At 40.8% G+C, this 15000-nt stretch overlaps 2 protein-coding genes across 3 annotated transcripts in view; one reads left to right on the top strand and one right to left on the bottom strand.

The window, feature by feature from the left end:
* LOC143302117 (uncharacterized) overlaps positions 1-15000 on the bottom strand; it is a 52205-nt gene that overhangs the window by 34219 nt on the left and 2986 nt on the right. The gene's annotated exons all lie outside the window — the stretch shown is intronic.
* The window catches only part of LOC143302118 (uncharacterized), a 163667-nt gene continuing 149725 nt past the window's right edge, over positions 1059-15000 (top strand). The window contains exons 1-3 of one of the 2 annotated variants that reach the window (XR_013057882.1): positions 1059-1742; positions 2152-2492; positions 7759-8636. Coding sequence is in view for 1 of the 2 variants with exons in the window: in XM_076616664.1 (XP_076472779.1) it covers positions 1252-1742; positions 2152-2492; positions 7759-8150 (1224 nt within the window). In the remaining variant the exon portion in view is untranslated. Of the gene's footprint in view, positions 1743-2151; positions 2493-7758; positions 10129-15000 lie in introns of those variants that run through there. The other variant, XM_076616664.1, reaches the window with a different exon arrangement.

Raw genomic sequence — 15000 nt, forward strand, 5'->3', positions numbered from 1 at the left:
TAAATGCACATTCGTATAATTCTATCATAAACTAAATGTACATGTGTACAATATAACTATCTGAAACTTAATGTACATTTGTACAATATAATTCTATCAGAAACAAAATGCACATTCGTATAATTCTGTCAGAAACTAAATGTACATTCGTACAGTATAATTCTATCAAAAACTAAATGTACATTCATACAATATACATCTATCAGAAACTAAATGCACATTCATATAACTCTACCAGAAACTAAATGTACATTCATATAATTATATCATACTCAATGTACATTCGTATAATTATATCAGAGACTAAATTATTATGTGCATACATATAATTCTATCATAAACTAAATTTAACACAGAGTCGAAAAATTAATTCTATCGGAAACTAAATGTACATTCGTACAATATAATCATATCGGAAACTAAATGTACATTCGTACTATATAATCATATCGGAAACTAAATGTACATTCGTGTAATCATATGAGAAACTAAATAATGCACATTCGTTCCATTCCATCAGAAACTCAAAATTCACATTCGTTCCATTCCATCAGAAACTCAAAATTCACATTCGTTCCATTCCATCAGAAACTCAAAATTCACATTCGTTTCATTCTATCAAACGAAATGCTCAGTACATCGGTGCAGCAGACACTTTAATAATGTTGTTGTTGTTTCCCAGCAAAGGGCGAGGAGGTGTAGTGCCGCCTCACACTCCTTCGCACCTCTCCCTCCTTCATCAACAGTCTGCCCTGATAAACACTTCACGCGGGCGAAACTTCCTGTACCTCCAGCCATACTGACGCCGTGCCAAGCACCCAGTCCTCTACGCATCATTGACCCATGCTCGGCCCGCGGAGTTCCGGAAATCTGGCACGTGCCCTCTGATACACTCTTGCAATGGGAGTTTCAACTGCGCAGTATGTATGCATGGTGACCGCCAAAAACGTACGGAATGTCATCATGGAAGGAGCTCATCGAGGAGCACTGAACTTACGCTGCTGACGTTGTGTGAGGAGTTGGTTGCTTTCGGGGGTACGAAGGTTCCCATTGGCTAGATGTGGTGATGTCTACCAATGAATGCAAAGCATCCATGGCTCATGGGTCACGCCACACGTACCCATAAAAGCTCTAAACCAGAGTACTGAAACCAAAAGGTTGAGTTGTAACACCAGAAGCGTGTGCTAACTTTGTCAGTCAATTGAGCGGTTTGTTTGGATTTTTTGTTTGTTTGTTTGCAGAATCCCGACTATGGGGTGGTCTGTTCTGTCCTGTGTTGTGTTTGCCATCTTCCTCAGTATTAAAGCAGAGCCAGTGGTCAGCTCACCACCAGAGGACAAATCCCTGTCTCCTGATCCCCCTGCCCTCTACAACAGCGGCCATAAACCAGACAATCATCACCCGCTGCGAGATTTCGTAGAGCGTAAGAGTGCTCTTGTTGAGGAGCGAGTGAACGGAGCGTACAGTGATTTGAAAGAAATGCTCAAAGAGGGAGATTCACGCTTAAAGGAGCGGATCGATGAGGGCTTGCAACATGCCAAGGAGGAACGGAAGGAAGGCGATGAGAGGCTGAAGGAGGAGCTGGATGAAGACGTGGACTGGCTGAAAGCGAGAATGGACAAAAGACAACGACAGACAGAGGACGAGGTGGCGGAGGGGGAGGCCGAGACAAGCAAAGAGATAACAGAGCTGAAGAAAGCCGTGGGGAAACTGCGAGACAACGTCGAGCAATGGACACAACTGTGAGTATTTTGAGATCATTACATCATGCATAATTATGGACACAAGCAAACAGATGCGCACGCATGCACACACACGCATGCGTAACATTGCTTGAGAATTACACAGAGAAAAGAAAAGATATCACTGGCAAAATTCACAGTTCAGTCTGTACGTACGTGTGTCTAAGTGTGTGTGTGCGAGTATGTATACGTGTGCGTTAATGGGTGTGGTTGCGTGCACGCGCGTGTGTGTGTACAGTACGTGTGTGTGTGCGCGCGCGCGCGTGCGTGTGTATGTGTGTGCGTGTGTGTGTGTGAGCGGCAGTGCGTTCTCTATAATTATGTGATAGCTGAGATGTACTTGAAACTAGAATAAAGCGCAAAAGCAGAGACACAAAAACGATGTGACGTCTAAACTTTCGCTTGACAGGGACCGCCCGATGATGAAAGACCTGAAGCAGCAACAGCAGATATTCGACTTCCGGTCAGAACTGAACAGCACTAACCAACAGATGTCCGACTTCCGGTCAGAACTGAACAGCAACAACCAACAGATGTCTGACTTCCGGTCAGAACTGGACAGCACTAACCAACAGATGTCCGACTTCCGGTCAGAACTGGACAGCAACAACCAACAGATGTCTGACTTCCGGTCAGAACTGGACAGCAACAACCAGCAGATGTCCGACTTCCAACAAGAACTGAACAGCACGAAGCAGCAGATATATGCTGCGACTGAAATGATGCGCTCCCTGAACGTCAGTGTTGCTGGTGAGTCGGTACTGTGAAAGAACCTAATTGAAAAGGCAAGAGTGGGAAGGGAGGGGGTGCGTTGTGTTTTTCTTTTTTTTTTGTTGTTGTTGTTGTTTTTTATTCTCTAAACTTGGCACTTTGATCTGATGTTCTGACACAACAACAAGAGCAATCATTTTTATCATTTTCTGTTCAAACAGGAACTTCTTTTGCTAAGCGTGGAAGTTATATATATTTTGCATGTCTTTGGTGCAGATAGTAAAAAAGGGAAATTAATCTGTAATTAATGCTAGGGGGCTTAATTTGCTTTAAACTGATATTTCTCATCTTAAACATTAAATTTTGAAATTATACTCAATACATAAAAAGCTTGTGTGTTTTACTCTGTGTACAGGGCTTTCACTATGTTCATTCGCCCATGAGGTCTTTTTCGGAAAATACTAAAATCAGTGCGACGAGTGGACTTTATGGATCTATTGGCTGAGCCCTGAAGGTCATGGGCAAAAATCAATTGCGTACACATATTTATACATATTCAAAGCGCGTACTATATTCTTCGCGAACGCGAACGACGCCATTTTGTTTCAAGTTGTTGACCTGCCCGTTCAATCCTATATTCAATCGACAATCTTCAATCTTCAAATTGGAAGGTCAGCCGTCATTACTGACTATTAATGACCTGTGTGCGCAGAGGCGTAAATACCTAATCATAACCTAAGTAGACCTATCTTTCCTCCGGAGGGGGTGACAATGAGAAAGAACATGTATACATACTCCCTCCCACCGTCACTCGCAGCGTCCCTCCGGAGGAGGAAAAAAAAAAAGGGGGGGGGGGGGGGACTAAACTGTGATCTTGTTCAGCTCCCTCTTGAAAGCTACCAAGGAGGGAGCCTCTGCTGCTGTTGCAGGCAGGGAGTTCCAGACGGGGATGGTTGATGGGAAAAAACTGTATTTATAAGGGTCAGAGGAGGAGCTAAGATGGACAAATTTGTGTCGATGATTTGATCTTGTTCTGCTGGATCCTTTCTTGAGAAATTTGTCTGGAGGGATGTCTACAATGCCATTGACCATTTTATACATCAGGGTCAGCCTTTGTCTGTTCCGCCGTGATTTGAGGGATTCCCATTCTAGTTCTTGCAGCATGTGTGTTACGCTGCTGGTCCGCCCGTAGTCACTGTGTACATAACGTGCTGCTCTTCTTTGCACCATTTCAATCTTGTTCTTTTGGCCTTCTTTGTACGGGCTCCAGACTGATGAGCAATACTCCAGGTGCGGGCGTACAAGAGTTTGGTAGGCATTGGCTTTGGTGGTTTTATTGGATGTTTTTAGATTCTTTTTTAGGAAGCCTACCATGCTATTGGCTTTATTGGTGACTCTTGTAACATGTTCTTTCCAGTTTAGATCATTTCTTATGTCAACGCCGAGATATTTTGCGCTGTCAAAATGCTCGAGGATGTGTCCTTTTAATTTGTAGTTGTAGCTGATGGGGTTCCTTGATGTTGTACAGGTAAGGACTTTACATTTTTCTGGGTGGAATTCCATTCCCCAACGCTGTTCCCAGTCAGACAGTGTGCTGAGGTCTCATTGGAGCATTTTACAGTCTTGGATTGTCTTGGTGGTAGAGTAGACTATACAGTCATCAGCGAACAATCTAATATTGGCCTTGATGTTCTGAGGCAGATCGTTGATGTAAATCAGAAATAGGATGGGGCCTAGAACTGTCCCCTGTAGGACTCCGCTGATGACAGGTGCTGGCTCAGATTTTTCGCCGTCAACTACGACGATTTGGGTGCGGTCGGAAAGGAAGGCCTTGATCCAGTCCAACGTCATCCTCGTATACCATAATGGTCCAGCTTACGAAGGAGGCGTTTGTGGGGGACCTTGTCAAAGGCTTTGGAGAAGTCCAGAATTACCATGTCGGTCTGCTGTCTGCTGTTCTGGTTTTTGGCGATGTCTTGGAACAGTGTTAGTAGTTGAGTTTCGCAACTCCTTCTGGCTCTAAACCCATGTTGTGAGTTATCAAGTATTTCATGTTGGGTCAGATGGCGCATGATGTTGCTTGCGAGGATGTGTTCTTGCATCTTACAGCATATGCTGGTGAGGGAGACCGGTCTGTAGTTAGCAGCAGAGTTACGGTTGCCCTTCTTGAATACTGCTGTCACGTTCGCCCTTTTCCAGTCGTCTGGTGCACATCCATCTGCCAGTGATTTGGTGAAGATAATAGAGAGCAGGGGCGCGATATCATTTGCGCACTCTTTCAACACTTTTGCTGGAATCTCATCAGGTCCTGCTACTTTATATGGGTTGATGTTCTTCAGCAATTTGCGTACCCCTTCCTTGTCGATCGTGTCGACAATACACGATAACATGTGATGGAAAGTTGGAGAAGGAGACCGTTATAAATATTTATTCAGAGAAAGATTTGTGAACGCCTCATCACTTAATGGATTATGCCCCAAACTGCCATAAAAATATCCACAGAATCAGTCGGAATTCACAGTGAAAAATAATAAACCACGAGAGTTAATACCCTTGAATTGAAGAAACTTAAAAATTTCCAGTCTTGACTTTTCTCAAATTGAAGTCCTTTTCACTTCATACGACGTTGAGAAGCACTTGTACTTGGCTCTACATGTCATTAGTTTAACAAAATACTCAATTTTCATATCAACTTTCAAACTATAAAACTAGAATAAACATAAAAGAAAAATTTGCACATGTACATCTATCTAGATCCGGAGAAAACGGCTAAATGTTGCAGCGTGATTGCGGCGATAGCCACGTCTCCTTTACCGCGGACTTAAAAAGAATTTTTAATTGCCCTTCAAGATTTTTTGAATGCCCAAGATACACCAGAATAATATGATTTAAACAGCATTCTCACTGCGAATACCGCAATCGAATTATCGCCCTTTAAAAAAAGCATGTTTAAATATTATATTTTTGAACGTCAGTTAAGGAGCCACGATAGTGTAATGGGTAAGACAGTTTCTTCTAACCCGATCACGCGGGGTTCGAATCTGCCGTTAGGACTCCCCCCCCCCCCCCCCCCCCCCCTCTTTTTCTTTTAACCCTTTTTCTTTTAACCTGAAGCTTTATAATAACAAACAAAGAACACATTTTTAACTAGTAGATTTTTGTGTATATCACAAGTGAGTCTTGAAGGCCTTGCCTCTCTTGTTTTTTTGGGGTTTTTTTTGGGGGGTTTTTTTCATCTCCTTTTGTAACATTTTCCCACCGAGTGTGCGTAAGTGCGTAAGTGTGTATGTAATTTTGTTTCTGGTCTATGGATTATCCCCGCCCCCGCCTCTCCTCCTCCCAACCTTTTTTTTTTTTTTCTTCTTCTTCTTCTTCTTCTTTCTTTTTCTCGATCTAGTACTTTGATTTTTTCGTGTGCTTGATATTTGCGTTTTTGTGCTTTTTTTTCATGTCCAGGGCCGGGTGGACAAAAACATGTGTACTTGCTTACATTATTACCCTGGTGAAATAAATTTTCGTTTCGTTTCGTTCCGTTCCGTTTCTACCTATATATCTCGGCATACGGTCCTTAGTACAGCTGTGTGGGGGGACATGAGGATGAGATGCGTGAGAACAATGCCTCTGATATAGCACAGATGATCGAACAGATGTAAACAATAAATATAAATAAATAAATAAATAAAATTATTTAACAAAATAATCAACCCCCCCAAAAAAAAGATTTTTCTTCCAGCAAGATTACGTATCCTGTAACACGTGTTCTTATTTAACAATGTGTGTACAAATAGCCAAATTGTTTTTAGTTATGTTTACCTGATTGCATGTTACACTTTACATGACTTATCAATTCAGTTCATAACACTTCATTAATCCAGTGTTGTATTTTTTAAAATGTCAACATTTTTTTAAAAATTCAACATTAACTCTCTCCATACGAACAGCGAAAGAGACGACGTTAACAGCGTTTCACCCCAATTACCATCATCAAAATATTGCAAGTGAAGGCTCTTATACTGAAGACGTGAATGTTGACAAAGAATACCACAATTCTGACGACGGAAGCTAAATGTTGGGTCATTGAGACACCCACTGGACATCCGAGGGGTCTGTGTTGAGGAGAAGAGAGGACTGGCCGTACTGAGTGAGTTAAACGACTAATCAGTAGTGATGCTTTGTGCCTTAACCTATGGCTCATTTAAGAGGACGTCTTTTACCAAAATTTTATCATGTCCATAACCACCCACAGATCCGGAGCCATCAAGTTCACCTATATTGCAATGTCTGGTGCACCCAGCAATGATCAGTGTTACAGTACTTTTGTCAATAGTCAGTCATCATTCCACATTTTGTTGCTAAATTTACCAAAAGTGTCTGTCAACAGCAAAACTCCATGCAACGCTTTCTGACTGCATAAGGCTCTGAAGGTTATATAACACATAAGAAGTTCGAGGTTACACACCATAATATAAATTTGACAGCAGAGGTAAGACAGAATCGATCATAATTCATACTCTGGACATGTTCATAAAGCTTGATGCCGAACGTTTCTTTGCTTCAAAATACTGTCATTCAAACAATGATTATACTCTTCAGGCAAATGCCCAGTCTTCAGCCTAGAAAAAACATTTCCCACTACTTTAGGCAACATGCTTGGCCGAGAGAGTGGGGATGTACCTTGGACATGACACTCTCCACTCTAATCAAATTCTAGCTCGGATAATCGGGGCAGCAGTTGTTTCCACTACTGCTCTGATGGTCACAGTCGGACACGACAGACCTACTATCATATAGTATACATACATAATTATAAGTCTGTTGCCTGAACAGTTTGCATCCTCCCACTGATATCCCCCAGACTGACATTAGTTTACAGTTGGGCCAACAACAAAGTGAGAGCTGTATTATCAATGGCTTCTCCAATGCAATGGGAAATCATTTACAGCTTAGCCTTTTGCGAAGGACTATGACTGACTCTCAAACTAGGAGGCAAGACTGCACTGGCTCTTAGTGCTGCAACCTTGGGGGCTAGTTGGCCTTTGGGAACCATCCCAATGCCGACTGTCCCAAAACCCTCTTGGCCGAGAGAATGGGGATGGAACTTGGACAAGACACTCTCCACGATAATCAAATTCTAGCCCAGATAGTCGTAACTGGCAGCAGTTATCTCCTCTGCTGTTCTGATGATAATGATATAGTAAAAAATGACTATCATACATACATCTCCCACGTTCACTGCCAGCATTTTGTCTGTTGCCACAGTTTTGAACTCGTTCTGTTGACCAGTGTTCCTTCCCTTGGTTTCCAGCCAAACAAGCGTCATTCCGAGCTGTGCTGGAGAATCCCCAAGTCGCGGCCAACGCGCCCATTCCTTTTGGCCTGGACTTTGTCGTGGGGGATGGAGACTACGACCTAGGCACTGGCGTGTACACGGCAGCCATCCCTGGAGTGTACTCCCTGGGATTCCAGCTGTTCCCCCAGAGTCCGGCCAACTATCACGTTGACATGTTCATCACAGGCACCATTGCGATTCGTTCCCGCAGTCACAACAGCGCGAACTACCGGACCTCATGCGGGGCCTCGTCTGTCTTCCGCTTGCGGAGAGGGGACAGGGTGTGGGTGCAGACGCAGCACACAGGGGCGTACTGGCCCGGCTATCACAGCTATTTCTTTGGTGCTCTCCTTTCTCCAGAACCCTGACTTGTGTCTTGTTGAAGAGCATGGCTGCTAACATGGCGTATGTGGGGGGTTAAAACGGTCACACACGTAAAAGCCCACTCGTGTACATGTATACAAGTGAAAGTATTTGTATTTGTATTTCTTTTTATCACAACAGATTTCTCTGTGTGAAATTCGGGCTGCTCTCCCCAGGGAGAGCGCGTCGCTACACTACAGCGCCACCCATTTTTTTGTATTTTTTCCTACATGCAGTTTAATTTGTTTTTCCTATCGATGTGGATTTTTCTACAGAATTTTGCCAGGAACAACCCTTTTGTTGCCATGGGTTCTTTTATGTGCGCTAAGTGCTTGCTGCACACGGGACCTCAGTTTATCATCTCATCCGAATGACTAGCGTCCAGACCACCACTCAAGGTCCAGTGGAGGGGGAGAAAATATCGGCGGCTGAGCCATGATTCGAACGAGCCGTGATTCGAACCAGCGCGCTCAGATTCTCTCGCTTCCTAGGCCCACAAACTAAGAAGAAGAAGAAGTAGCTCTTGTTGAGGGGATACAACATGCTGTTCTGGAACGAGATCTTTTTTTCTTTTTTTTTTTTCTTTTCTTCTTCTTTGTTTATGAATTTAATAATAATATGATGTAATGAGAACAGTATAGTATAATATAGTACAGTATAGTATAGTATTGCAATGTATCATATTTTTATGTTATAATATTATAATTATTACATTATATTATATTTTATCATAATTACATTATATCATTTTATATTATATTGTTTTATATTATATTATGCATTTACTGTACTGAAACCTTAATCAAGATACATGTGACACACACAGAGAACACCATATTCACCAGTAATTGATACCTGTCGGTAAAACATCCAAACACAAACATTTCCTAACATTGGTTGAACATCGCTAACATAAAAGACGAGGAACACTATGTTATCAGTGTATGCTTTTTTGGTGGGTTTTTTTTAAATTTTTATATATCCCTAAAAGATTCTCTGATTGTGTTAGATTATGCACAATTATCAAGGAGGTGGATATCATCTCCCGTTCTTTTACAACAGCGACTGAGTCTATCTTCTGGAATATTGGAGTATCAATATATTCAATTTTTCAGGCCAGGTGCACTAATCCTAAGTTGTTGTGGTTTTTTTGTTTGTTTGTTTGTTTTCTATTGTTTTTTTTTTTGTTTTTTGGTTTTGTTTTTTCTAAAAGCTTGTCCATGTCTTGCATCAGATATATTCAAAAGATACCCTACATTATTGTAACACCTTCCAATTATATTGTTGAAATTCAGCTTTGATGGTTTATCTCTTTTTATCTTTCCACTATATAATAAATATTATTCCAGTTCATAACTTCTGTATGTCACAAACGTTAGTCTTTGTGTGCTGAATGTAAATCTTTTTTTTTTTTTTTTTTTTTTTTTAAATGTAGTCCAGGCCTATGTTTACAGGTATCTTTTTTTTAACCATTAAGAAGTGTGTTCTTACGGTGACATATGGACTGATATATTCTGTCGGTAAGAGAAGTTAGCGGTGATTGTAATATGTGTATCCTGCTTGTAACAATTTGGTTCATTATTTTCCAACATATTGGGAATCTGCCCAATTATTTCACCTGCTCCACATAGGTACAATATGACATTTGCATTGTTGTTAGTGTTTTACAATGGTTTTTTGTTTGTTTGTTTGTTGTTGTTTTTTTTCAGTGTTTTGTTTCCTTTGTTTTCCTATGTTTTGATGTGCTTGTAACAAAGTTCTACTTATAGGTATTACTCCTAAGTGTTTATATTCTTCTGTTGTGTATATCATATTGTCTTCACAGTAAAAGAAAAAGTATTTTGCTATGTGCTTGTAACAAAGTTGTACTTGAACATATTCCTCAGTGTTAATATTATTATTCTTATCCATATTATATCATCTCCACACTTAAAAAGAAGTAGTATCTTGGTTTGTTTGAGAGAGAGAGAGAGAGAGAGAGAGAGAGAGAGACAGAAACAGAGGCAGAGACAGCTGAAGAATGCAGAAAGAGACTGACAGAGAGAGAGAGAGAGAGAGACAGACAGACAGACAGACACACACACACACACACACACAATACACCAGCACGAACAACATTCAAACACATGAAAGGAAATAAGTGATCAAATATGAATATGAATATAAATAATATTAACCCCTTGAGTGCCCCAGGGACAGAAATTTCCATCCACATCTTTGTAGGGATTTTCCTATCGCCAAATCAACATATTCATGCGAGACTGTCCTAATTGGATGGTGTGTTCATTTTCCTTTCAGAAAAGTATAGATTATACATATTTTGTTTGAGTAGTTTGCCTTCTAGATTAAAGGAAAAAAAAAAATAATAAAAATAAAAATAAAAATAAAAATATATATATTACCTTCCATGGCCAAAACATCTTTTATTATTATTATTATTTTATTATTTTATTCTATTTTATTTTAATTTTTTATTTATTTATTTTCATTTATTTTATTTTATTTATTTATTTTATTATTTGTTTAATATATGTATATTTAAAAAAAATCTTTTCTCAAGGCCTGACTAAGCGCATTGGGTTATGCTGCTGGTCAGGCATCTGCTTGGCAGATGTGGTGTAGCGTATAATTATGGATTTGTCCGAACACAGCGACACCTCCTTGAGCTACTGATACTGATACTGCCAATGAGCATAAAATAGGCCTGGTACTGAAAAGGTTAACAGCATGAGCATGTGTTCAACCCCCCTACTCCCAACCGCCGTTAAACCCACAACATAAGAACACAACGACTGACAATTCCACGTGTGTGAAATGAGAATAACAGCTTTAAAATGAGACTCCCAGCAAACACTTTAGAGCTAGAAATATCTGATCGACATGGCATTCACGCTCCATTATGGAAATTCAAGTGTTTGGAACCAAGGTTCCTGCCGTTCATTCCACATTCTCTCAAGCATACATAAAAGTGCTACCACCATAAAAACATATCACAAGCAAGCATGAACATCATTCAATACTACTTCTTCTTTCCTAAAGCAAGGGTGAAGTACGCTGACAAACAGACCAGTACCATCCTAAAGCACACCATAAACAATCATGGAGAAAATTCACCATAATAATATATATCAAACAAACAAACAAAAAAGAAAAAGAAAAAAAGCAAGGATCAAATAGGATGAACTATTTCAATTTCAGTTTCAGGCTGGCATCAAATTCAAAGCATGCAGTCTGATCAATACATATATCCATAATCTCTACAGAACTTCTGCTTAACTATTAGTATTACAAAAGAATTTGAATTAAAAAAAAAAAAAAATAAAAAAAAAACACCTGCAGACACACAATCAGTACAAAGGCTGCATGAAAGACAATACAGGTGAGTGGTTTAGACCTAAGCACATCCATCCAAAACCACAGTGTGGTTGACCGCTCAAATCCCTGGCAAAACCTGTGTAAGGCAAAGGGGCAGGGATTTTCTCTTTCTTGTTTTGTTTTTGCTTTGTTTTTTTTCTTCTTTTCTTCGTGATCTACATTAATATACTTGCAATGTCCACTACAGCTTCCATCTCCACTCACACACACACACACACACACACACACACACACACACACACACGCACACACACACACACACACACACACAGACACACACACACACACACACAAAATTAAAAATACCTTCCAAATATTATTAAACCCAGTCAGCTAATACTGGAAGACAAACTTGTGGGACAGTTTGAGAAATTTGACAGTAACTGCTGCCAAAAACGCCATAGCATGCAGGAGTGATTCAATCTCTTGTTCAATATTTATCTATTTTGTTTTGCTTTTTTCTGTGCGGTTTCATGTAATTTTGCATGCGTGTCTTATAAACCTTGTTGAAGTTGTTCAGGTTTAACTGACATTAAAACCGATTCTGATTCCGATTCACATGTTCACACACACACACACACATACATGCCCACGTGCACACACACACACACACACACACATATGCCAGATCAGCTGCGCCAAAGATGGGTAATCCACAGTCAGCATGCAGTGCGCAGTGGAATCATAAATTCACTCCACTCCCCATACCTCTTCCCTACAGCAACACCCAATCCCCCACCCCACCCCACCCCACCCCACATTCTCCATAGATCTGCATACATCCCCCCTAAGAGGCAGACAACAGCTGCTTTTTGTCACTAACATTGATAAGTATAAATAACCATACACATTGCTGAAGCACACTCACAGAAAGGAGGATCCTGAAAGATGAGAAGCATTAGCTTTGGAAAAGGTCTCTGTTTTGTGGATGTTTTGTTTTGTTTTGAAGGTTTGGCTTTTTCCTTTTTCGGTTTTTTTTGTTGTTGTTTTTTCCAAAGAAGGGGAGTGGGGAGCAACCCACAATGCAAAATGAAACAAAAGTTACCGCTTCAAAAGGTTCTGATTACAAAACTCACATTGTCACCAACACCGACATCTTTTGCATAAATGTACTGTTCAGCGGTCATCACACACACACACAGTGTTGGCCTGGAGGAAATGCATACACCTAGGAAGCGAAAGAATCTGAGCGCGCTGGTTTGAATCACGGCTCAGCCGCCGATATTTTCTACCCCTCCACTAGACTTTGAGTGGTGGTCCAGACGCTAGTCATTCGGATGAGACGATAAACCGAGGTCCCATGTGCAGCATGCACTTAGCACATGTAAAAGAACCCACGGCAACAAAAGGGTTGTCCCTGGCACAAATCTATAAAAAAAAAAATTTTTAAATCAACTTGGATAGGAAAACAAAATAACTTGCAGGCAGGAAAAAATACACAAAAATGGGGGGTGCTGTCAATGCAGTGATGCGCTCTCCCTGGGGAGAGCAGCCCAAATTTCACACAGAAAATCTGTTGTGACAAAAAGAGTATTTAATGCAAATACAAATAATTGACAACCAGGACAATGCCAGACAACCACACTTGTGACAGGATCCTTTTTTTCTCTTTCTTTTTTTTTAATATCCCATCTTTTGCTGCCAACAACCCACCATACAAGCAAACACACACACACACACACACACACCCTCCCCTCCACTCTGCACACACCCCCAACCCCCTAACAGAACCTCTCAGCCATACTGGGGAGTAATCGTGACCATACCCCCTCAAATAACCCGCTTCTCATGTGAACGTGTAGAATTACCCCTTCAATATGTATCCAGGCCTTTCAACAACAACTAGTAGTTCTAGCCGTGTGTGTTTAACAAGGTGATGGGTTCACTATATACATACATATATATATATATATATATATATATAATATGCAGTATATGCAGGTCTTTATCAACTACTAGTCATTGTAACCAGGCATTTATCAAGGCAATAGGAACATGAAGGTAATATATATATATATATTTTTTTTTATAACAACAGATTTCTCTGTGTGAAATTCAGGCTGCTCCCCCCAGGGAAAGCGTGTCGCTACACTACAGCGCCACCCTTTTTTTGTATTTTTTCCTGCGTGCAGTTTTATTTGTTTTTCCTATTGAAGTGGATTTTTCTACAGAATTTTGCCAGGAACAACCCTTTTGTTGTTGTGGGTTCTTTTATGTGCGCTAGGTGCATGCTGTACACGGGACCTCGGTTTATCGTCTCATCTGAATAACTAGCGTCCAGACCACCACTCAAGGTCTAGTGGAGGGGTAGAAAATATCGGCGGCTGAGCCGTGATTCAAACCAGCGCGCTCAGATTCTTTCGCTTCCTAGGTGTATGCATTACCTCCAGGCCAACGCTGTGTGTGTGTGTGATCACCGCTGAACAGTACATTTATGCAAAAGATGTCGGTGTTGGTGACAATGTGAGTTTTGTAATCAGAACCTTTTGAAGCGGTAACTTTTGTTACATTTTGCATTGTGGGTTGCTCCCCACGCCCCTTCTTTGGAAAAACAACAACAACAAAAACCGAAAAAGGAAAAAGCCAAACCTTCAAAACAAAACAAAACATCCTAGGTGGACGTGTTACCTCTAGGCCATCACTCCACTAATATATATATATATATATATATATGTCCAGGCCTTTGAACATCTAGTAGAAAACCAGTCAGCTGGAACATCATATCAATATTTCCTGGCGCTTCAACAATTACTTGTAGTTCTAACCAGGTCAAGACAATTGGAACCTCAAAGCAACATAATTATATCCAAGACTCAGTTTCAGTAGCTCAAGGAGGCGTAACTGCGTTCGGACAAATCCATATATATGCTACACCACATCTGCCAAGCAGATCCCTGACCAGCAGCGTAACCCAATGCGCTTTGTCAGGCCTTGAGAAAAAATAGAATAAAATAAAACAAAATAAAATAAATAAATAAATAATAATATAATTAAAAAATAAATAAATAAATAATAATAATAATAATGAAAATACTCAGTAGGTGGTGTCTTCAAAGTAGGTGAAACCAGAACAGGCACTGCTGAACACCACTGAAGTGACTCAGCACTGGTGTGCTGGGTCTTCTCTTGTGTGTGGCCTTCTGGCAAACTAACATCAATAGTTCTCTGTGCACTGCCAACACTGGGACTGCGCCAGAAAAAACCCAGGTGTGGCCACTCATGGGGGAGGAGGGGGGATCGGGGGGGGGGGGGGGGGGGCTCGGAATGAGCGGCATGTTAGTAACGCCGCTGAAAACGGTGCAGACGAAAGGGGCAGCATTTTTTTTTTTTTTTTTTAATGCAGGCCTTTGAACAAGTACATGTAGTTCTAACTACGCAAGAAAGAAGTCAGACTGAGCAAACTGCAACTGTTGCTATACAGACTGTACAGAAGGCAACAGGGGTTGAGAGGGAAAGTTGGGTCAATATTGACTCCACCGC

Source organism: Babylonia areolata, chromosome 28 (genome assembly GCF_041734735.1).
Source record: "Babylonia areolata isolate BAREFJ2019XMU chromosome 28, ASM4173473v1, whole genome shotgun sequence".
NCBI lineage: Eukaryota > Metazoa > Mollusca > Gastropoda > Neogastropoda > Buccinidae > Babylonia > Babylonia areolata.